Source organism: Pezoporus flaviventris, unplaced genomic scaffold (assembly GCF_033815535.1).
Source record: "Pezoporus flaviventris isolate CSIRO_AGI_PZ_B2104156 unplaced genomic scaffold, CSIRO_AGI_Pfla_v1 ptg000006l, whole genome shotgun sequence".
Lineage (NCBI taxonomy): Eukaryota > Metazoa > Chordata > Aves > Psittaciformes > Psittacidae > Pezoporus > Pezoporus flaviventris.
Genome location: NW_026892554.1, coordinates 8,813,130 through 8,835,650, shown reverse-complemented (window position 1 = coordinate 8,835,650; position 22,521 = coordinate 8,813,130). Strand labels below are relative to the sequence as shown.

General features: G+C 40.6%; 1 protein-coding gene and 1 long non-coding RNA gene across 2 annotated transcripts; one reads left to right on the top strand and one right to left on the bottom strand.

Moving 5' to 3' along the window:
• Positions 1–1,411: 1,411 nt before the first annotated feature.
• Positions 1,412–21,126, bottom strand: LOC133265891 (uncharacterized). The gene is made up of 2 exons (XR_009742165.1): positions 20,831–21,126; positions 1,412–2,564 (listed from the first exon to the last, which is right to left on the bottom strand). It is a non-coding gene; the product is annotated as an uncharacterized LOC133265891 (long non-coding RNA).
• BCL2A1 (BCL2 related protein A1) lies at positions 18,696–21,472 on the top strand. The gene is made up of 2 exons (XM_061446801.1): positions 18,696–19,115; positions 20,591–21,472. The coding sequence occupies exons 1-2, from the start codon at positions 18,696–18,698 to the stop codon at positions 20,693–20,695; spliced, it is 525 nt and encodes a 174-aa protein (XP_061302785.1). The 3' UTR covers positions 20,696–21,472.
• The last annotated feature ends 1,049 nt before the right edge of the window (positions 21,473–22,521 follow it).

Below are 22,521 nucleotides of genomic sequence, written 5' to 3'. Positions count from 1 at the left end.
ATTAAGTCTTGAGTAAAACAGAGAAATTAAAGCAATAAGTAAAACAGGGGAAATCATAAACATTAGAGAGTTATGTATTAGTCCATATCTAACACAAGTTACTTCTCAAGGGTTTTCTTCTCCAGAGCTACAGGAGATTTTATGCATGATCTTGGGCAACATGCATACCTTATCTCTGCTGTGGTGTTAGATATACTTCCCTTATAATAGCTCATTTTGCAAGTTGCCGAGTGTCAGAGTATTTATTAGATAGAACTATATCAGGTTTTGAAGAAGGGATAGGACCTGCAAAAGGCATATAAAAATGGGATGAGTTCAGTTGTCCTTGGAATCAGTGGGAGCTGAGGGCATGGCAGAAGTCAGGCATTCTCAGGTGCAGTCTCTAAACAGCACGGAGGGAGCAGGTTTAGTGTAGAGGCAAGTATCAATGCTCAGTAGACAAATTGTTTCATTGCAAAAAAAAAAAACAAAAAATGTTGTTTGATTTCCCATTGGCAACACTTGTAGAAGATACTTCATTGTATGACTGCTTCTTCTCCCCATGAATGAGCTCCTGGTAAGCCCTTGGGAGTACAATTTCTAATGGGTCAGCTCCTGTGAAAAATGGGGTGATAAAACTTCCATTGTTCAGCAAAGCAGAGGAGTTACCAGATGTGCAGGGGCTGCACCAGCATAGGGGCCCTTGGTGGTGAAGAGTCTAAGTACATAGTGACAAAGATAGAAAAAGACAGGGGCTGGCAACCATGATGGCTGGTCATGTTACTCCTTACAGCATTAGGTATATTAAATTGAATAACACAAAATGGGAAACACTGGAGAGTGCCAGCATCTGGGAAGACACCAGTACTTCAAATTCATTTGATGGCTAAATCAAGTGGTATTTGTATGAGTGGGTTTTATATCCTTTAAAGTTATTTCCACCTGTTAGCAGCATAACTATGGAAAGATCAGAACAAACAACGTTCACTATTTCTGCTGCTGAGTTCCTTTCCCTGGCTGTTACCTTTATTGTCTTATGTATACCAGAGAATCAACATTTCGGCATTACAGCATTCTTTGTCATGTCCATAATTAAAAGAATGCCACTGCACCTGAAAGAACTATAAAAATGTCCTTATAAAAGTCTCAGCAGCATTTAATACTTTATTCCTTGCTATGTTGTTGTATTTTTCCTGCCTCATGGAAGTGAGACACTACCACTAAGGCCTAAGAAACATCCTCCATTACAATAGCTCCATGCCTTTTTTTATATCCTTCCAGTTTTGGATCCTTGTTTTTAAACAATCTTTCTGCTTTCAGGAAAGAAAGAAAAGAAAAGAAAGAAAGAAAAACCCCAACCTTTCTTTTACTAGAAGTAGGGAACCAGAACAGGCAGCATTTAAGCTTTTATCCCTGTTCTATACATAGAAAAAACTGTCTGAAACCTTTATTTCCCAAGGAAATATATTCTGTGTTTTAATCTTGTAATGCCTAAATAATTGCCTTGCATACAACACTATCTTGCCTGTCAGTGACTTCAGGAACTCTAAGTAAAAATAAAGCAGTTTAATATACACAAAACATTGATAGTTTTATTAGAGAAGGTGTAGGAAGCCAAGCTGCACAAGAACAGACATAACTATTAAAGGAAAATTATCAAGTTGCCACAGCAAGCTGTTCAGAAATAAATGTTCAGGTCCCCCAAAGCCATGTGATGGGTTTAAAGACTTTTGGTTTTCAAAATACAGGTTCAGTGTGTTCTTACTTGCCTTCACTTTTTGATATGCTGCGGAATCACAGGAAACAGCTTTATCTTACAAATGTGGAGGCTGCAATCTTTGTTTAATAGAGATCCTTGAGTGTTAACATGACTCCAGAATCTAGAGGTTTCAGGAAATCACCACCAAGGTCACATGGCCAGCAGTAATGTCATAAGATTTAGCATCATTAGTGTATTCAATTATAGCAAACTGACTGATGCTCCCACACATGCAGTTCCTTGGAGGTATACTGTTTTTTTCCATCCAGCAACCTTGTCTCAGAGAAGAACTCTGTCTAGGATTTACAGACATCTTGTGGCACAGAGGGAAGCAAAAGCAAGTTGGGACATCATGAAATTCCCATTATGTTCTGTGTATGCTCAGATCATCCATAAGTACATATGCAATACACCTGACTCATCCCCAAATCCTGGATGTGAGTATAGGAGCCCCAGGGGGAGATTATGCCAACAGTGCAATAAGCAACATGACTAACATCTATCATATGTAGTTTGTTTTCTCATCTTTTTTTTTTTTCCAAGGGAAAGACGGCATGTCTTGGCAGGTACTATTAGTACTCCCTTTGTATCCAAGAACACAAGCTCTAGGAATTGCATCTAGCACAGGAAGCAGAAGATGGTGATGTTTGTGACAGCCATGAGGCCCTGAGGGAATTAATTACTTACTTTGGGACGTGGCCTGTCCCCTGCCCACACAAGCTGCACTGTCATTTTGCAGAATCCCATTTACCCAAGGGACACGGCTGCCAGCAAAGTGCTTGGTCTGAAGGTCCAGAAGATGGGGTATGCCCAATCCAGCCTTGAGCTGTTACACTCAAAATTTGCTTTGAGAAGAGAAATAAAGAGAAGAAAATTCAGAATGATATTCAGTCTAACTGCATTAAGCAGTGTGAAGGTAAAGAGATTAAATGAATACACCAAGCCCAAGACAAATTGGTGACAGTAGGCTGAAAATGCCATCTCAGGGGACAGTCCACCCCTCTCTGACTTTCATCCAACACCAAGCCAGTGATACAATTTTTAATAATTCTCAGCAAAAGCAATCTATACTTTCTCAAATAGATTGACGTATCCAAACACTAAGTCATTGTGCTGATGGGAAAAGCAAAACCCTCATTCTGGATGGAAAAGGAAAGAAATCACACATTTAGTTTTACCAAGTTATGTTCAGTGACAGCACCAGTGTTGACAGTTCTGGCCATTAGGTCTTACAATATTCCCTGTTTTCCTGAAAACAGGAAATTGTGTGTAGCTCATGAAAAATGAATGCCCTGAATTTCCAGCCTTAATGGTTGCAAAGAAGAGCTTGAAGACCTGAAATGGGTGTGCCTCACAGCCTTAGAAAACCCAAAGGCAAGCTGAAAATATGCATTTTATTGTTTTTGATCATCCTCGTGATTTTAAGTCATGCATGACTTTTCTTGGAAGCCTGACTCACAGCTTTTATGGGGCTGCAGTGTCCCATGAAGAATGAATTGTAAGAGCTGTACCCAGTTAACAGGTATGGGGCAACCAAGCAAACATGAAGTGTTTTGTATCTGCCAGCAAGTTTTGTTTAATGCTGGCAAACACGAGGAGCCCGATACTCCTGGTGTTTTATGGGAGCAGATAAAGCTGATGAGGAGTGAGGGGAGGACAGATTCCTGCCTACCTCAAAAATAGGTGAAAGTTGATCCCAAGGAAAAAAAAAATGAACTGAATCTAACTGCTACCGCTGCGTTAATGGATGGTTGGGAAGCCAGCAAGGGAAGGCATGTGTTTATATCGCACAGCTGGTAATAAGGGATTCTTGTTCTTGCCCTGATTCTGCCACTGACTCATCCAGCAGGGTTAGGCCTACTTCAGTTCCCACTTCAGAGCAGATTAGACTTAACTTTAGACCCAGCTGCTGTCACATTTACTCATGTTGAGTAACACTTTCTTCTCCAGTGACACTATTTGTAAAGGAAGAAACTCTGTAGTTCACAGAAGGTGAATGACTGAGCCCCCCGTGGAGACTGAAAAGATGAGAAGCGTCCTCTGCACAGAGGTGCCCTAAGGCTTGGCTGATTAGGTCTATGCCCGATACATCTCTTAACTAGATGTAGATATCAGGATCAGTTACTGATCTTATTCTCTCCAGGCTTTCCTTTAGGAACAAAGGAGCAGGAACTGAGGAAAATTTGGGAGTTGAGACTTGCTCAGTTGTCAGACCCACCTGAGTAGCTGGCAAGGTGATGGAGAACCACCTAGCCCCTCTTCCATGCTTAATTCTGAATCAGCAACGGAGAGGGTGAAGAATTCACGGTACCTTTATGGAGATGCTTTATGAAGTTTTGCACTTAAGTCTAAGACACTCTGCTCCAGAACTGAGCTGAGTTTTGCAGCCCAATATAAACCACATTTGTAGAAGTTCTGCCAGCCTTGATCACATACAGCATACCAACACCCAAACTTGTCAGTAATCACTGACAGTGGTATCCAGTAAATCCTTCCAGGGAGGTTTTTTTAATGTCACACAAATGTTGGATTGAAAAATAAAGTCTAAACATTCAACAAGTTGCATAGATTCCCAGAAATCATTTGTTCAGGAAGTTATCTGGGTAATACCAATGAGTATTATCAACATTAACATATATATCAGATATGCTAATTAGATGACGTATCTGCTGTTGTCAGTGCCAGCACTGTGCCATGCCTCCATCTGCCCTTGGATACATACTTTGTAGAATGGCTGCAGATGTGTTAATAAGCACTAGTTTAAAAACTAAGTCTCATAGAAACTACCTCTGTTATATTTAAACAACATATCCACAATAATACAAATGAACTTTTCTCTTGATATCACCTCAGATTTCAAACAAACTACATGTAAAATGAATTCAGACCTGTGCCTTATTTGCAGTCTTATGGAGGCCCTTATATTTTTACTTCGGGTTTGAAACATTCTACATCATCTTCCTTTGCTCAGTGAACTCAAAACATCGCTTTGCTACACTTTCCAATTTGTAAATTACCTAGTTCACATTTACTATCATCAGTCCGGTACACAAAAATCAGGATAAGCAGCTAAAGATCATCCAGTCTTAAACACACATTTCAGAATTTATAGCCGTTGTAAAACCCTTGCCTTTATCCTTACTGGCTCAGGAACTTCCTGTCCCCTGTTTATTACACATCCATAACTTACAGCAACATAAACACACATCATTGTTTTTCCTGATGCTTTTGCCATCCTGCTATTTTATGAGCTAGTCAGTTGGTCTATGAACACATGCACCAGGTAGTGCATCTTGACGAAGGAATTGGATCATTGCCAGCTCAAACAGGCAGGCTATTATTATGGCTAATACGCTAGAAGTGTTTGCAATGCGTTTTTAAATAATCCTCTACATTTGTATTGCACCATTCATCGCGAAGAGAACCAAGGTGCTGTGGAGGCTGATAATTGCTCCTTTTCTCATTGCTAAAATGTACCTGCTGCTAAGCTGGAGAAATAGTGACCATCCTGCACAAACAGCATTAGCAAGTGCAGGAGGTAATGAAGCAAACAATAACACTGCCATTTGAAATTGCAAGCTAATTACTTGATTTGGAATTTGATGAGCACATAAGAGCTGATATGCTGCTGCTTGTAAAAATATGTCCCAAAGTATTTCGGGGTTGTTTCATCACTTGTGTGTGATGGCACTTCAGCATTAGGTTCTCTGTCATCACACTCAGCACAGTATTTCCAACTGAGCTCAGGGACAGGACTGTGACTTGAGTACCCAAAGCTTTATTTCTAGCAGCACATGTGCTGCTAGCACATTTCTCTGAAGTATTTCCTAAGCAGTCCAGTGACTCGTGAAGCCCAGCTCCCCTTTGCTGAACACTTGAGCATACACAGCTTTATTCACTGCAGTCCAAACACAATACACGTGGGAAGGTACATGACAGGCAGCTTTCAGCCAGGGATGTGTAGGAGCTTTGCTGATGTCTGAGTTGTAACACAATTAATACCACACTATTTAACAGACAGTGAGCCTTTTCTAGATATGGTAGGAGGATATTCATCATTCTACTGGACTCAGAGATGCATCATTAGTGCATTAGTGCATAGTCCACAGTCTGCTCTGACTTCTGCTTTGGGGCTGGCTCTGCCACAAATACCTGAAGAATAGGAAATTCAGTTGAATATGGGGAAGGTAAGAAAGTCTCCTATTATGTCTTCTTTAATAATTCAATGTGTTGCTATATATAATAACAGAAGGAATTAGTTATTATCTGAAACAGACAATATGATATGGACAGTCTGTCAGGAACTATCTGCTGTGTAACCTATTATTATCTGAATGGAACTGTACCACAAGGGAAGGTAACTGATCAGACTTCACCTTTAAAAATTTTTTCCAAAAGCAGATGGGAAGTACCAAAACTGCATACACCAAAGCTGAAATCTCACTTAAAGGGAGGACATGAGAAAAATTCACTATAGAAGTAGCAGTTTGTGTCCAAATTTAACCTGATGCCAAATTCTTTGCAAATTATTTGAAGCCAGGAGCCCAACTCAGTCAAGAGTTGCCCAACTGGACTTTTGAGACCTACGGCCAGAAAGGTGCACTCCTAGCAGCAGGATACAAGCTGGACTCATAGTACAGGCTTTGCATCCATCATAATAAGCACTGATGTCTCAGGTCATCTTTATTCTAATACCAGTCTCCTCCCCTCACAGTACAGGGAACTGAGGTACTCACATTGCAGCGCTGTATTTTCTCTCCAGCTCCCATGCATCAAACATAATATGTCAAGCAAACAGTTTCAGATGGTGCTTGTTTTCCATGCTTAACTGAAATCATTAGGCAAATTATTTAGCAGGGTGCACAGGGATGTAGCAGTAGGATTCCCATTAATATGGCCAGACATACATGACTAAATTGCTGCACTAAAATGTTCCTGCACAGCATTGCCTTAATAATCTTTTTAACAGTTTGTTCTGTCTATCCAGAGATGCTGTAGACAAACTGAAAGTAAAGCATCCCAGATTTTAAGCACTCAAAAGTCAATATTCCCTTTCTTCAGGTTCCTCAAGCCAGAAGAATCCCTTGATGTTGCACGACAAAAGCACAATTTACCAAATTAAAAGCACTGTGATAGCTGAAGCCACTTGCTATTGATCAGTCCTTTGTAGGCTGGTAACTCAGCTGCTTTCTGGAAATAAATTTCTACAAATTCCTTTGGAGTCAACACTGCCTGATGCAATCATTTATGCAAAATCACAAGGGACAGCCTGTCCTAATTCAGCATTCTTCCCAATTTAAATATGCCAGAAGGTACCAAAATCCCAAACTTTAATAAAGGGGAGGATGAGGAAGAGAGGCATCAGCATTAGTTTGTGCAACATTAATGATGACAAGATATCTTGTCACCATATCCTAATTCAAAAAGTACAGGGACATATAGGAACATGGTCAGAAAGACACCACCAGTGAAGGTGTTTAGCTCAAACAGTGAACTTCTTAACTACCATTTGGTTGTTTAACCACTGAACCCACTGCAAAACATACCAATGGCACAGAACAAACTTTCACTGAATATTATACAAGTGCCTCAGGGAAGAGAGATGGTTTACAACATTACTGCACCACCATTCAGACAGCTCCAGTCACACACAAGAATCGCCTACTGAAAGCTCTGATGGATGAGTGGGATTGATTTACAGTAAGGCAGCAAGAGAGGTTTGCCTCTGCCATAAGGATGGCTCAGCTCTCCACTGCAGCTACTGCATTGCTATAAACTGCGACCCAGGGCATTAAGGACAAGTGAAATTGGTGTTTGTCCACCTTGACCTGTTGAGTTCCAGGTTGCAGCAGTTCAGATCCTGCTTGATGAATAGCCAAGCTGTCTTTGCACGAGGGACAGGGCAGGAGGAGTGGAAGGTGGGAGGGAATGACTTCTAGGAGAAGGAACCGCAGCAGTTGTTGGAAGGCAAGTCATCAGCATGTGTGAATCAGAGCACCCGTTCTGGATTGTTAGATCTCTGCAAAACTATTAAAGGGAATGAAAGGATAAAGCTGTAAGAATTCTTCCAGCTTGCACAGCCTGTCTTAGCCCAGAGTTATGAGCTGCACACAAGAAGGAACTAACTGAAATTCTATGGTTTGTGTTACCAAAGAGGGTAGACTATAGATGATCTCATTCAAATAGCCCTACATTTATCAAAAGGAAGTAACCTATTCTGATCTTACCCACATCTATTTGCAACCTGGCTAGTATTTACACAAATATAAACCACTACCAAGTCATGAATGCAACACCTACCTGAGGAAACTACACAGTCTATAGGGCAACCAGCCTAGACCATAACCCCTTTTTATGGCTAGCAGCTAAGAAACAGGTATTATATTTTTGCTTGCAAATTGAGCACATTTTGTCTGGACTCAGAACCAATAATCCTGCAGCTTGGAAGTGACGCTTTTACTGAGTCACTTTTCACAGCAGAACACCACTGCCAGTGTATTATTGGGGTTGTAAATGTTTGTTTCAGCATCTTATCTTGTCAGTAATCACCAGCAATCAAGAAATATGTTTGCTAAAACTAAGCCCTACTGCAGTGTGAGCTTCTAGACCACACTTGTTATCCAGTCCTGCTTCCTCAGGAGATGACAGAAGTGTTCATAACTCCTTAGAAATGAGATGGTAGCTTTACAGGTTGGATCCTACAGCTGTATGCAACCTCCCTCCATGCAGGAGGATGCGCCATCAGTAAAACTCACGTATGTGTATGTGATGCTGCAGGGCTTTAAACCCACAGAAAGGAAGAAGAGGACTGGATTGAATGCATGTTTTAAGATTAAAAACAATGTCTCAAAGAGACATAAGAGTGAGAGCCCCAGTGCACCTAAAATGCCTCCTAATTTCACAAAAGCCCATGGTTAACAGGTTATTTGGCAAGGAATTGCTACAATAAAACCCCATTTATTTTCTTTGTTGGGTATCCAGCAGGAAACCAGAAACAGAAAACCCGACTACATCATGCCTTTACCTTCTAAGGGAGATTGGTTTTCCATTAGATTACAAGTTAATTAACTATAAATATACTGTTATTACAATTATTTCCAATTTTTCATTTGCAAAACATTACACACTGACAAAACTACTGCTTCGTTTTAAAATGAGATTTTTTTATCCTTTTATGAAATCTATAATTTTAAGCTATTTTGGAGAGCTACACAACAAATTAATTTAGTACACTAAACACCAACATATCTGACTGTGACTGAATAGGAATCCACTCACAAATTGACTGTCTAGAAAAAGTGATTAGCAAATAAAGGACAAAGTATAAAAGAAATGTTGTTCTACATCAATTTCTAGATTATACCAAATTAGCTTCTAAGTGGTTAAAAAGGAAAAATGCTTTCAGGAACAAGTACCTCAGATCAAAGATCAATGCAGAAGAAAACAAATTGCCTCAGAATGTGGTAACACACCTTAGTAGAATAATTTTACAGCTAGCAAAGCATACTGTGAAAGAAAAATGACTGGAAGAGATGAACTTGATAAAGCTGTTTTTCAAATTGCCTCACAAGCACTCAGGCTTCAGTGACTTAACCAAAACATATGTCCAAAGAATTACGAGATCTACACCTTTGGCATCTCTAAGGCAGATCTATCTACTAGCCACAGTGCCACATGAGAGAAAAATGGGATCCAAGAGACATACACACACACATACGTATATGTCAATGACAAAGCCAGCATCTCACTCTATAACATGCTACATTAGGCTATGTATTAAAACTAGCACCTAGGCCTGACTGAGATCAAGGTCCCAATGTGCTAACTGCTGTACAAATAAACAGCTCCACTGACTGCCAACAAAGGAGAGAAGAAAACAAATATTAGGGCTCTGACTCACACACAGATGGTAAATGACTGGAGTTACATGCCTTTGAGTCAGCTCTTACCTGCTTCAGCTCCGTTTGGCTTGTGGCCACAGAGTTACTGTCATCAACAGCCTAGACTAAGACATCCCAGCATACCACAGACCAGCTGAGACACACACACATCAACTCCCCTTAACATACTTCCTTGGGAAGACTGCTAAATATAGGCAAAACTAATCACACCTGAGTGTAATTCTCTAATTTCCTCTATTTTAGAAGTGAGGAACTGAGTCAAAGGGAGACCAGGAGTTTTCTCAAGGTTATAGAGGAAATCTGTGGTAGAAGTAAAAAATCAAGTCATATTTGCAGAATCAGCAAATCCTCTGGAGAAGCCCATCCAATAGATGGGAAAATCAAAGCTCACTGAGCTGAAGGGGACTGCCAGGCCATAGAAACACCAAGTTTTATACTGCATATAAGAACTCTAAATTTTGTGGCTTGCCACCTTTTGTAGAGAGCACTGGTCCCTGCCAATACACTCAGCTAATGACTGAGTTGTGCTCATGTGACAACTCTGAATGCCCTGTAGGCAGCCAGAAAAATGAGCTCCCTCTGGAACTGCAGTGGCTGTTTGTTAGCTCAGGAATATAAAGGAGGGTGTAAAGCAAAGTAATTACATTTGATGGGGGCTTTTTGGGTCTGGGCTCTAAGTTGCAAAATACATTGGGAATGGCTGTTTATTGCCAAGCCTCCAAAAGGAAATTAAGGGCAAAGGAGAAACAAGGATGTTGCTATTATTTATGTTGCTTGAGAACTGGCCATTGGAAATGTGTTTCTCATTGAATGATTAACAGCTATCCAGCACAAAGAGCAAATAAAAACCTTGTCTAACTTGGTCAATCCCCTCCTCTCTGGTCTTGCTTCATTAAATCATGCAAAACTGGCTGTTTTATTTATTGTCCCTCTTTAATATCGTTGCTGTGATGTCATGTTTCAAACTCAGGAATAATTAAGAAAACATAAGAGATCTTTAACTAAAGTTCTTTTCTCTTGAAAAATCAATAACTTTAGGCTTCATTTAGTTCCCTGTAGATAGGTTCACATCCCTGCACAGATGAAGTTACCAAAATCAATAGAACTTTGCTGAGGCACAGGGGGTCAGTCTGTGCAGAGCTCCTCTGACTTCATGCGTAAAGCACTTGATGCTGGGTCCAAGCTTCCATCTGCATTTAGGTTTAGAAAAGTTTCTCAGCTCTAGAATACACTATGAAAGCCCTTGATTAAGTCATTATGATGCATAATTCCCTGGCATGCCAAGAATCTAGTCCCAAATTGATACAAAGGCAAGTCTGCCAACGGTGAATGAGTATTCTGGGGTTTCATTGTGAAAACTCAAAATTACACACACTGAAGTGCTGGTATGTAGTTTGCTTGCTGTTGCTACCGATAGCCATGAAAATGACTCAAATTAAATATAATCATCCTCACTGTTGCCTAATGATAGACCATCATGGTCCCACTCCTGCTGTTTTGTGAAGCCAGGGGGGTTTGTGTTGGTTCAGCATTTCTCCCCATGCGCAGTGAGCTGGGGCAGAAGACTCCTCCTGGCTTTAATGGGTGAAACACCCAGCACAAGAGAATCCCTGCTCCCGACTGGGGCATTTAGGTGTTGCTTTACTGCCTGTAACTGTTGGCACAAATAAGTAAACACTTTGCACTGAGATCATTTGAAAGGGTCTAAAAGAATTCAGCTTTCTGAAAGACAGAGCATTTTAGGGCCTTAGCAGGCATCAGTATTAGCATCATTACTACAACACTTACAGGCTTGATTCCCTAGATAAACCAGGGGCTTTATACACAGCCACAGTAATTAAGTGATGCGCAAATGCAATTCAAAGCACAGAGTACTATAAAGGTATATGATTAAAAAATGAGCTCAAAAGCAAGTTTCCTTCTGATTTGGATAACTAGTCATGGTAGCATCAGCTTCCTTCACACCTCTTTAATGGGACGTCATTTCACTTAGAAAGATTGAGGGGCTAGTATTAAATGTTCAGACAGCACAGTGATGAATGTGGTATAAATACCTGGGGAGACAGATGAGTTGGCTATTTCTGCTCACAGCCTTCTCCTAAGAGCACAGAAATGCCACCTCAGTGTGCTTTTTTGAAGGATCAAAAAATCATAATAAACACAAGGATAAAAATATACAGCTAATTTCGTGCTGTAATTTGCCGCAATTTACACGTGATCATTGTGGGTTTGAAAATACTGCACTGTGCCAACATGAGTGACTGCTGAAATGGGGTAAATCGAAGGATGAGAAATGCAGTTCGGATTACAAGTAACCCCTCCAGAAGGATCGCTGGGGATATTACCTTCACCAGTTCTTCCTTGCAGTTGACTTGACTTATGCAGATTTTATTCTACCACAAGCAATACAATTTCTTAGGTGGATGAACGAGTTTCATAGCAACTGCTTTTAGACTTCAGAAAAGGCCTACCAAATGGCACTGCAGTCTTTGTCTTCCTCATGTGTTAGATGCAGGGCTATTTGTTTGTTTGTTTTAATAAAGGCTGTAAACAGTAGGCGCTAGCATCACATTTTGATTCAAACAGACATTACATTTGAGAAGGTAATAAAATTTTAGCAAGATTACTGAATTAAGGTTCAGAAATGTGGTTTAATATACATATTTATTTTCAGTGAGACCCCCCCCCCCTACAGTACTGTGTTCAGCTCTGGAGTCCTCAGCACAGGAAAGACACGTACCTGTCAGAGCAGGTCCAGAGGAGGGACACAGAAATGATCAGAGAATGGAATACCTCTCCTGTAAGAAAAGCTGAGAGAGTTGGGGTTGTTTGGCCTGGAGAAGAGAAGGCTTCAGGGAGACCTTTCAGTTCTTAAAAGGGGCCTGTAAGAAAGATGAGGAGACTTTTTAGCAGAGCCTGCTGCAATAGGATGAGGAGTGATGGTTTTAAACAAAGAGGGGAGATTCAAGATGGATGTGAGGAAGAAACTGTTTACAGCGAGGGTGGTGAAACACTGGCACAGGTCACCCAGAGAGGTGGGAGATGTGACATACCTGGAGACATTCAAGACCTGGCTGGATGTGGTTCTGGGCAACATGATCTAGAATCATAGAATAGAATCATAGAATAGTTAGGGTTGGAAAGGACCTTAAGATCATCTAGTTCCAACCCCCCTGCCATGGGCAGGGACACCTCACACTAAACCATCTCACTCAAGGCTTTGTCCAACCTAGTTTGTCCATCTAGTTGAAGATGTCCCTGCTCATTGAAGAGGGTTGGATTAGATGAGCTTTGAAGGTGCCTTCCAACCCAAGCTGTTCTATGATTCTATGAAAATTACTGAAATCACATTACGTATTAATTTCCTTAAGCGGAATTTCTATTCAAAGATCTGGGTTTATTATAAAAGAGGAAAACATCTGTACACATTTATATTTTTGTCTTTTTTTAATAACTCTAAATAACTCAAAACAATTTGAAAAGGGAATAAAAACAAATGTGCCCCCAGATGGGAACCCTGCAAATAAAACAAAAGATGAGTTATGAACCTTCATGAAGAGTGTTTTATAGTAGAAATACTAGTGTTGTTATAACCCTTTTTTATAGGGTCATCAACAGAGAGGATATCGTAAAAAGAGGGTAAAATGATTTATTAAAAGAATACATTATCTTCTAAAGGAAAGAATCTGTGAATCACTAGCACTTGACCCAGTGCAAAGGTTTCTAGTAGTAACAGGAGCAAATGTAGGCTTGATTTAAATGAGGGGGGAGCACAGAAGCAAGCTCACTCCTAGGAGGGTTAATGTAGATGTCTGCAAACCTCTAAGGCATCCAGGTAAACAGTACCTGCTGAAGTGAGCTTGAATTCTGACATGATTTATTTTAAACCCATGACATACAGAAGCTTCACTGGAAAAATCAAATAGCAAAGAATTTAAAAGAATAACCAACTTTAAATTGTTGGTAGCCCTACTGAATAGCTGCAGGTTTTTCTGAAGGCACCTAAAGGAACTGGGCATCTATATTCCATTCATGCTGAGTGGAAACTTGTTACCTGAATCTTGAGAATATTTTGAAACTCGCATCCAGTGGGACTCTCTATATGCTAAGTCAGGCTCAGATGTTAGTGAAATGCTGTCTCACCACGTATCACCACCTTTTAAAGTAGCTTTAAAACACCGGTGCAGCCGATGCTAAATGCCTGTCTCTCCTGATGGCATTATGCCTTTGGAAGATGCAGATCTGAACCAAAGCTGCAGATCAATGTAAAAATGGACTTTGTACGTGTTAGCATTGTGCGTGCCACAGCAGAATGAACCAACAGTGAAGACCACCCTTGACTTGTGGCTGTTAGGGAGACACATAGTTTTGGTTATCATATGGAGACATCATCTCCTGACTTCTTATTTCATGAATACTCCCAAGCAGACCTTTTTGGTTTTTTCCTCCTGGAATCAAGCATTTTCAGCAATGAAACTGGCTTCAGCAGACAGTGTTTCTGCTTAGCAAGAAAATCCTGCTACCAAGACTTTACTTGTTCATGCTCCATTGCCTGGGAAGTTCAGGAAGCCTTGTGTTTCTGTGGCTCACTGCTGACAGGTATGACTATTGGTCCAAATTCTCCTAATCCCAGATAAACACTTGGAAAGGCTTGTAAGAATGTAGAACATGTGTAGAACACACAAGCATATGATGATATATGGCACATGCATAGTGGGCCGGTGTGTCTGGCTGCTCCCTTGACTCATGATGATAAGAGGAGCTGGGATCCAGAAGCTGACAGGTTCTGAGCTGTGATGAGTTATCAGAGGAAGTGAGAAGGCAGCAGCTGAACCCTGAGTAACACAACCTGACTGGCCCCTTCCTATGCTCCCCTTATGTCACTGGAGTGCTACAGAGGAGTCATAATGGCCTCTCAGATAATTCTTCTCATGCTTGAGACAATAGAGTGTGCATCTTCATATGATCTGTCTTCCCAGACTTTGCTGTGTGGTATTTCTGGGAGCAGAAAATTGCTTATGCCATATTGCTCAGCCCTCATTCTGGACTGCACCCCAGCTCAGTGCTAAGATGGAATAGCTATTTGCTTTTGTTTACAATGGGGACCACTTTTGCTCTCCTATTAGCCCAGAATATCTCAATTGGCCCAGATGATGCAAAACCAGCTACATCCTCCTATCCCTGGAGCTTGTCTTCTGTGCATCTGTGAGACACACAGAATATTAGATGCTCTAATTGTCTGTTTCAGTTGCCAGAATTTGAGATCCAGGATCCTGCTATTCAGCCTACATCCTATAAACAGTAGGAGATGGACTGAAGTGATTTAGAATGAACTGCTCATAAAACTTCTTAAGGAGAAACCTTTCTTCATAAGAAGGAAACCTTTCTTCAAGAAGGAAAACTTTTCATTGGAAACCTTTGGACAGGAGGCTTGTGCTTCCCAGCTGACAGAATTAGCTGGGAAACAACGTATCATGTACTAATTTAGATTATTACCGGGAATGAATCTCAATCCTGCTGTATTTTAGTTCTTTGCTGCATACAGAACCCCAAAGCACAGACTTGAACTTGTATTGGAGGTAACGGGTTTCTCTGCGTGCATCCGGGCTTGCTGCGGCTAGGTGGCAGCACTCCACTGGGCAACCAAGCCTCTGAATTCAGTACCAACCAACCATCCAGCTCACAGAAAAGCTAGCTTGCATATTCCGATTTATAGGAAAATAGAGGGTAAATAAAAGTCAACAAAGCCTCCAGAAGCCTTGTATCAGGACATCTGGGAAGCTATAAGTGAATTGCGCCGTTCTTTTGCAATGAAACCCAACCAAACCACACAAAAATCATCCTGGTTTGGACATCAAAAAGGGAAGAAAAGCAGAAAAAAATCTGTGATGATTTTCTCAAGGCCTCAGACTGCTCCTCCAGACAAGGCTCACAATGGCCACACTCACCTGGAACTGGAAAACTCTGGCAAGGGAGAACCAATAGTTCAACAAAGCTTTTGTCATTTTGGCTTAGTTTTGCCTCAAACATGATGAGATGACACTGTCTCTCACAAGTCAATTTTATGAGGATCTGTCAACCGAGTTCCCATCTGTTCTGGAAAATAAGCTTTTTCAGGTTAGGGTATGATGCAGAATCAAATCCACAAAGCACAGATTTAAATTTAAAGCACTGGAAGCCCCTTGCTATTGCCAGGTAGTTAGGGGAGGGTTTGAATTTGAGCTTCTATGTCAAGCTGGTTTCTGTTTCAAACCTTTTATTAGCACTTATCATTTATAAAAGACAAAGTGTATGCAGGAAAGAAGAAAATAGGGAAAAAGCAATACAGTGTATGAGACTGCAGTATATGCAGCACTGGGGAGATAGAGAAGGTAGAAAGATAAGTAGAGATTCATAATGTTGAAGGCATTCACTTACAGCTACAAAACACAAATAAACTCTGGTAAAAGAAAGGAAAGCACTCCCTAATACAGAAAATGAGCATCAGAGCGTTACAGTGGCACAATACAGGGAAAAGATTCTAAAGGCCATTTCTTACAGTGCTTAGAGTTGACCATTAGACCTTGGGAAGACTGGGCTACACATTCTGGTCCAAGTCTTTATGTGCATATTTAGATAAATAAACTGCCACTGCTACTCATAGAATCATAAAATACCAGATTGGAGTGGATCCCAAAGATCATCTGTTCCAAAGTTTACATAACTCTAAACCTCAGCATACAACACTTGGAATTGCACCCTCCACTACATGCTATTGAAAAGCAAATGTGCCTGACATTGAAGGAGACAGACCTGGGGCAACTTCAACAGCCACATACTGAGCTCTGGTCACCAGTGTCACAGCTTGCTGCTAGAGATGTCTGCTCAGAGCTGCCACCCCCTTCTGGGAGCTGAGCACTGAGCTTCACCTTACAGAGATCAAGAGACTGTGACAGCATTTGCACCAAGATTGCCAAGGTATTAACACTGATTTCTTTCAATAATGGTGATGTATTTATAGGCTTATTTCATCACCCTTCCCAGAATCCAAAATGCTCCACTAATGAAGAAATACCTGCTTCTGCCTGTGCTCTACCTCAGCTGATTGTGAAAAAAAGCAAAACTTGTCTCCTTAGGTACTGTTCACTGTTCTCATATTCAACTATTATATTCACAAAGAATAAAAAAGTTTTTCATTAATCAATTATTAGGTCAGGCATGATCTGTAACTTCACAGGCTGTGCTACACAGAAAAAGGATGCTTGTGATTTCTTTCCTCAGGTAACTTTCTCAGCTGTTTGCAGCAGGCATTTGACAGGAGGGAAGTGGTCTGGGTAGAGGGTCTGGGTAAAGCAATGCCTTCCCTCTGCCCTAGAAATTTCAGCCCAGATTTAGCAGAGCTGGGAAGAGTTAAAGACTATCACATCCTTTTTTTATTTTTTCATTTGCATTCCCCATAAAACGTTGGCAGTTTGCTGAAATCACTGAACATAACAAAGGCAAAGCCAGCCTCAGCTCTGCCAAAGCAGCAGCTGCAGGTGTTGGATAGAGGACACCTCTGAACTCTGAAAACGAGCTTGGGAAGAATGTGCATGTGTATGTAGGAGAGCCCATTCCCAGTCTTAGCATCGCATTCTCTCCTGAAGATACCATCTGAGTTTTTCCAGCTCACACTGCCCTCATAAACCCAAAGGTGAACACAGCATCAAGCAACCTCTTTGCTTCCAAGAGAAAGCAAAGGAAGCAATTTCCAGCATCGTTGAAGTGACTGATGTCTATGCTATGCTGGTGATAGCTTGAGGTTTCAAACCCCACTGTGGATGGAAGACTACTGTGACATTGAGTCTCACCACACACTGAAAAAACCCTGAGAAGGAACTGGAAACTACCCTGGTCTGCTCAAGGGTTTTCTGCAAAACTGTGATGTTAAGAGCAGCAGCATACCCTTTTGGGGCGGGGAGGGGTGGGGGGGGGGGGGGGGGGGGGCGGCTGGCTAGGGTTAACCCTATACTGCATATCAGCAACCATATCAGCTTGCTCTAAGCAACCCTTCACAGTGGGTTGAGGTCCTCTACAGATGCATCCTGACCCTTCAGCAACATCAGGTTGCCTCAGGAGAAATCTGTAAGGAAAAAGTGGACTAGATACCCCTGCCCCTTCCCCCAAAAATAACTGCTTGAAAATGTTAATAGAAGAGCAGTTGTTGTAGGTATCATACTTGTTACCTGACAAGAAAGATTCAAATAGTATCACATATCACTACCTTGGCCCCGTATTTTCCAGCCCATGTTCTGACAAGCTGACTGCATTAGCATTGTCCTTCATAACTGTTTTTTACAGCAGAACTCCCCGGGGTGGGGAGGTAATCTTCGAAGCTACCCATTCAAAATCTTGAAAAGTACTCACTGAGAAAGTGTGGGAAAGTCTGGAACAGGAGATAATGCTATAAAGCTGGCTTTCCGCTTTTTTCCATCCATATTTGTATCACTTTTTGCAGTTATGTAAAGCTCCCTGAATGCTGAAGAAAGTTTATCCATTCTTCCATGCTACTGGAAATATCCACCCGTATCTTCAAAAAGTTGTGAACCAGAAATAACCCACTGAACTGCAATCCAGATTGCAGCTTTAACCCCTGGCAAGGAAGAGATTAGGGTAAGAGAAGATGGGGGGGGCTGCATGCTCCTACAGCATACACTTTTTAAGTAGGTTTTTTCAAGCCAAATGGCAAACCTTTGCTAACATACACCATTCTCAGAATTTTGTAAGCTAAATGCCAAACTTTTGCTAATGTTACATAGCAAAAGTCCCTAGGAAATTCCAATTTATACTGCTAAAGAATATGGTAAAAGCCGATCTATTTAGAGAACTAATAAATCTCTCAGGAAGACATGTTTCTCCCCTTGAGCACACACTTTTTCTTTCATTTCCGCTGTGACATATTCCACAACCCACGCTACTGTTAAGTCAGATAAAAACTCCATGAAAACCAGACGATACAAAGCCGTGTGCATGTCTTGTGGATGCTCATTACTGACCCTGATCAAGACTGGTGCACTGCTCTCTGCATTTCTTTCTAAATGGAAACTGCTGACTTCTACTACGTTTATTACTTAGCTCAAGATTACCTGCAATATGTGCTTCAGGAGTCACATCTTGGACCAGCCCAAACCAGAGTTGCTCATGTCTTGCGAAACATTGCATCTTCACTGCAAGATCAAACCGAGGAGGCTCTCAGACCGTTCCTGGACAGAATTGACATTACGTCTGTAGCTGTTGCCAAGAGAATTTTCAATGGTGTCATGGAAGAAAAATTTGCTGATGGAAATACTAACTGGGGACGAATTATGACCATATTTACATTTGGAGGTCTTCTCACCAAGAAGCTTCAAGAGCATGGAGTTCAGCTCACTGGAGAGGAAAAGGAGCAGATTTCTTATTTCATCACAGAGTACATAATAAACAATAAAGCCGAATGGATAGATGCAAACGGTGGCTGGGTAGGTTTCTCATTTTCCATCAGAATCTGTATTAGGAGGTTTTGTTTCATTAAGTGAAACTATTGTTACAGACATCATCAAAACCATTTTAAGGTTTTATTTAGTGGCTTTAACATATGATGACTGGAATGTCTTCCTGAGACATACAGTGAAAGTTTTGCTTCTGCTTTAAACAGAACAATGCTAAAAGGCAACTTTCTTTTTAAAATGGCACTTTCTGTATCTGTTACAGCAAACTCCTAGTTAGCCTTGACTCATAGGATCATATGGTAACTCAGGTTGAAAGGGACCTTAGGAAATCATCTGATCCAGCCTCCTGCTCAAAGCAGGCTAATGCCTGCGTGGCATGAAAATTTCCATTACTAAATCTAAACTTAAATAAGTGGTACCCTAAGGTTAGTGCCGAAACTCTTCTTCCATAGAGGAGTTGGTCCAAAAATACTGGAGTTCAAGATAAGGGAAGAATACATGTGTGATCCTGAAAGGTGAACTCAGTACTTTTGTAAAGCCGTTATATAATCCCCCAATCAATTTTCCTTACACAAATTTAAAGGTAAGTGCAATCCAGGTTAAATCTTTTCTGTCTGGACTGAGATAATCCCACATCTTCCATCTACCAACAGTTAGTGCTGAGGAAAGCATTTGTCAATATGTGGATTATTTTGCCAAGCTGCTGAAATTCCCTTCTGGCAGTGGAGGGGAGGTCCCTTTTGCTTTGCTGAGTTTCATCATGCCAATATTTTGGTTTCATTTGAAGTTAGGGGAAGCTGAGAATCAGTGACATCATTTCTCAGTTATTTCCCTGGTACTTTTTTCCTTTCTCTATATGTAAATGTTACTTTCTCTTTCCACCCCCTCTCGTCCCACTTCTCTTTCAATTCCTATCTCTTACTACTTTTCCCCTCATTTATTTTCTAGTGTCTTGCTTTTCCTTTTTTCTTTTTGCTTGTTTTGACCCTTCTCTGTCTGGTAGCAGTAAAAAAAAAAAACGTGATAGTGGACCCCTGATGCATCAGATTTACTGTAAAGGCTTCTCTCTGCGTCTCTTTGAAATAGAGTCAATTTTATTTAAGAAAAGTATCAGCTCCTGGAAACTTTCCATAATATTCTACTGTCTCATCACAGTAGAATAAGGAGTCTTAAAGGAAGATACTTACTAGTATATTACATCAGAAACATAGTACTTGTATCTTCCTTGAAGATATGGGACTAGATGATGCAGTTCACATTCATTTTCTATTTACACAGGCAGGGCACAGTCTTGACTTGGAAATCAAACATTCAGCAAGGTGCAGCTATTTTCAGCTACTGTTTTTAAAGCCCTATTCATCTTTTGGAGGTAGAGCTCTGAAAACCTGTCCCTCTACGCAGAATGGTGTTGCACTCTGTGCACCTGATATCAGTAAAGTGGTGTGTTTTTCCTAGCTTAATGTTATTGTTAAGCTATCTCTAAGTCTGCATGTTCCTTTCCATAGGAAAATGGCTTCCTAACGAAGTTTGAAAGAAGATCACGACTGTCTTTCTCCAAAATAACAGCCATGTTCATAGCTGTTTTTACCTTGTTCAGAGAGTACTACTGAAACAAATGGACCTGCCAGTCATGTGTAATCTAGATATTGCCACAAGCTTCATTGCTAAGCTTTCCTCCAAGCAATATCAACATCATTTTCTGCCCTACTTTTTTTAACTTATTTGTATATATTTTGAATAAATACAATGTTTAACATACTATCCTAATTGCCAAACCTGAGGATGAGATCCTTCCAAAGAGGAATTGACACAGCATCATGAAGCAATTCAACTCAACCTTCCGAGGCAGGACTGCTTCGAAAGAGTGATCATTTTCCACATCCAGGCAGCTCTTGGAATCTGTGCTGCACCTCCATGAAAGGACATTGTTTTACTAAAGTACAATCCAATGGGTTAAGAAACAAGTTTTAATGTCATTTGCTTTGTAAATGAAATACTACTGTAATGCATTTTATTGCAACCTTTGTATAGGCAAAGGGGGGGGGAGAGATTCTGTGAGGAAAAAGGAAATGCAAATTCCAGTGTAAAAGTGGGTACAAGTTACTGACACAGACTAAGCAATTTTTATGGGAAGAACAATTTGTAGAAGTCAGCAACTTAAAAATGTGCACTAAATCTTAATGCAATGGTATATATTTCTTTGTTGTATTTTTTAATTGCTCATATCTACAGTCAATGTTCTTTCAAATCTGTGTAATGTAATCATCTGGCTGAACTTTTTTTAAACCAGGTGTTTTAAAATAGGCAAGTACAAGATATTTCTAAATGAGAAATTTATGTAAATACACTAATATTTTTGAAAAATACATTAAAATATGTATTTGAAAGTCTTATGATTGGTCTCATTTCTTCCAGAAAAATTGGAGGATGAGAAAAGATCTACCTGAGTAAGGTGACTCCTAGAAAATCTATCACAGTGCTACTAGAGAATCCAAGTAGTATATGGGTTTGACCTGAAATCCAAGGATGTCAAGACGTTAATTTTCTGTAGTACTTAAGTATTATCTCTGAGTTTGTATAAGAAAGATATTTACAGCAAAATAAATGAACTGGATCTGCTCTGATGACAGCAATTGTTTCTTTGGGGATTTGCTGCAACTCAGCAAATTCAGGAGCAGGACTTCCAGGCTTTTGTAGTCTGGAGCAACTACTGTTTTGACTCAAATTCCATTTGCTTTCAAAGGTTAAATAGCAGTTCTTCAAGAACTCGTGCTAGGAGGGTTTTCTTTAGCTGTAGTGACTCCTACATGAGGGAACTAAGGCTGGGTATAAACACCCTTTTGTAGACATGCTAGGAGATGAACCAAACTGAAGCAGTGGTTGCTTGTGGCACACAACAGCATTATTCTCTAAGACAAATCCTCTAGACAATCAAGGTTTTATGGTACCGGGAGAATGAAGCAGCCTCCTTCTGGTAATGGGTTATTCATCATTCATCCTTCTGGTAATGGATTCTCCATCATTCATCCTCCTGGCAATGGGTTCTCCATCTTTCATCTCGACATAAGAAATTTTGTACAGTAAGAACAATCATTTATGGAACAACCTCCTCAGGAATGTGGCAGCATCACCATCACTGTAGGCTTTCAAAATGGGACTGAATAAACATCTACATTAATCTAGGCTACCTTTCCCATGAAAGGTTGGAACAGACGATCTTTTAAGACCCCCTCAAACCTGAGCTGTTATGTGATTCTGTAGTCCAACTTTGTTTACGGTTTAACTACAGAACACAAAGAGATGTTAACATTTGACAAAACCTGTATTGCTCTCTCCCTCTCCCTTTTCCTTTCCCTCTTCCTTTTCCTGTCCCTCTCCCTCTCCCCATCCCTCTTCCTCTCCTTTTTCCTTCCCTTTTCCCTCTCCCTCTCCCTCC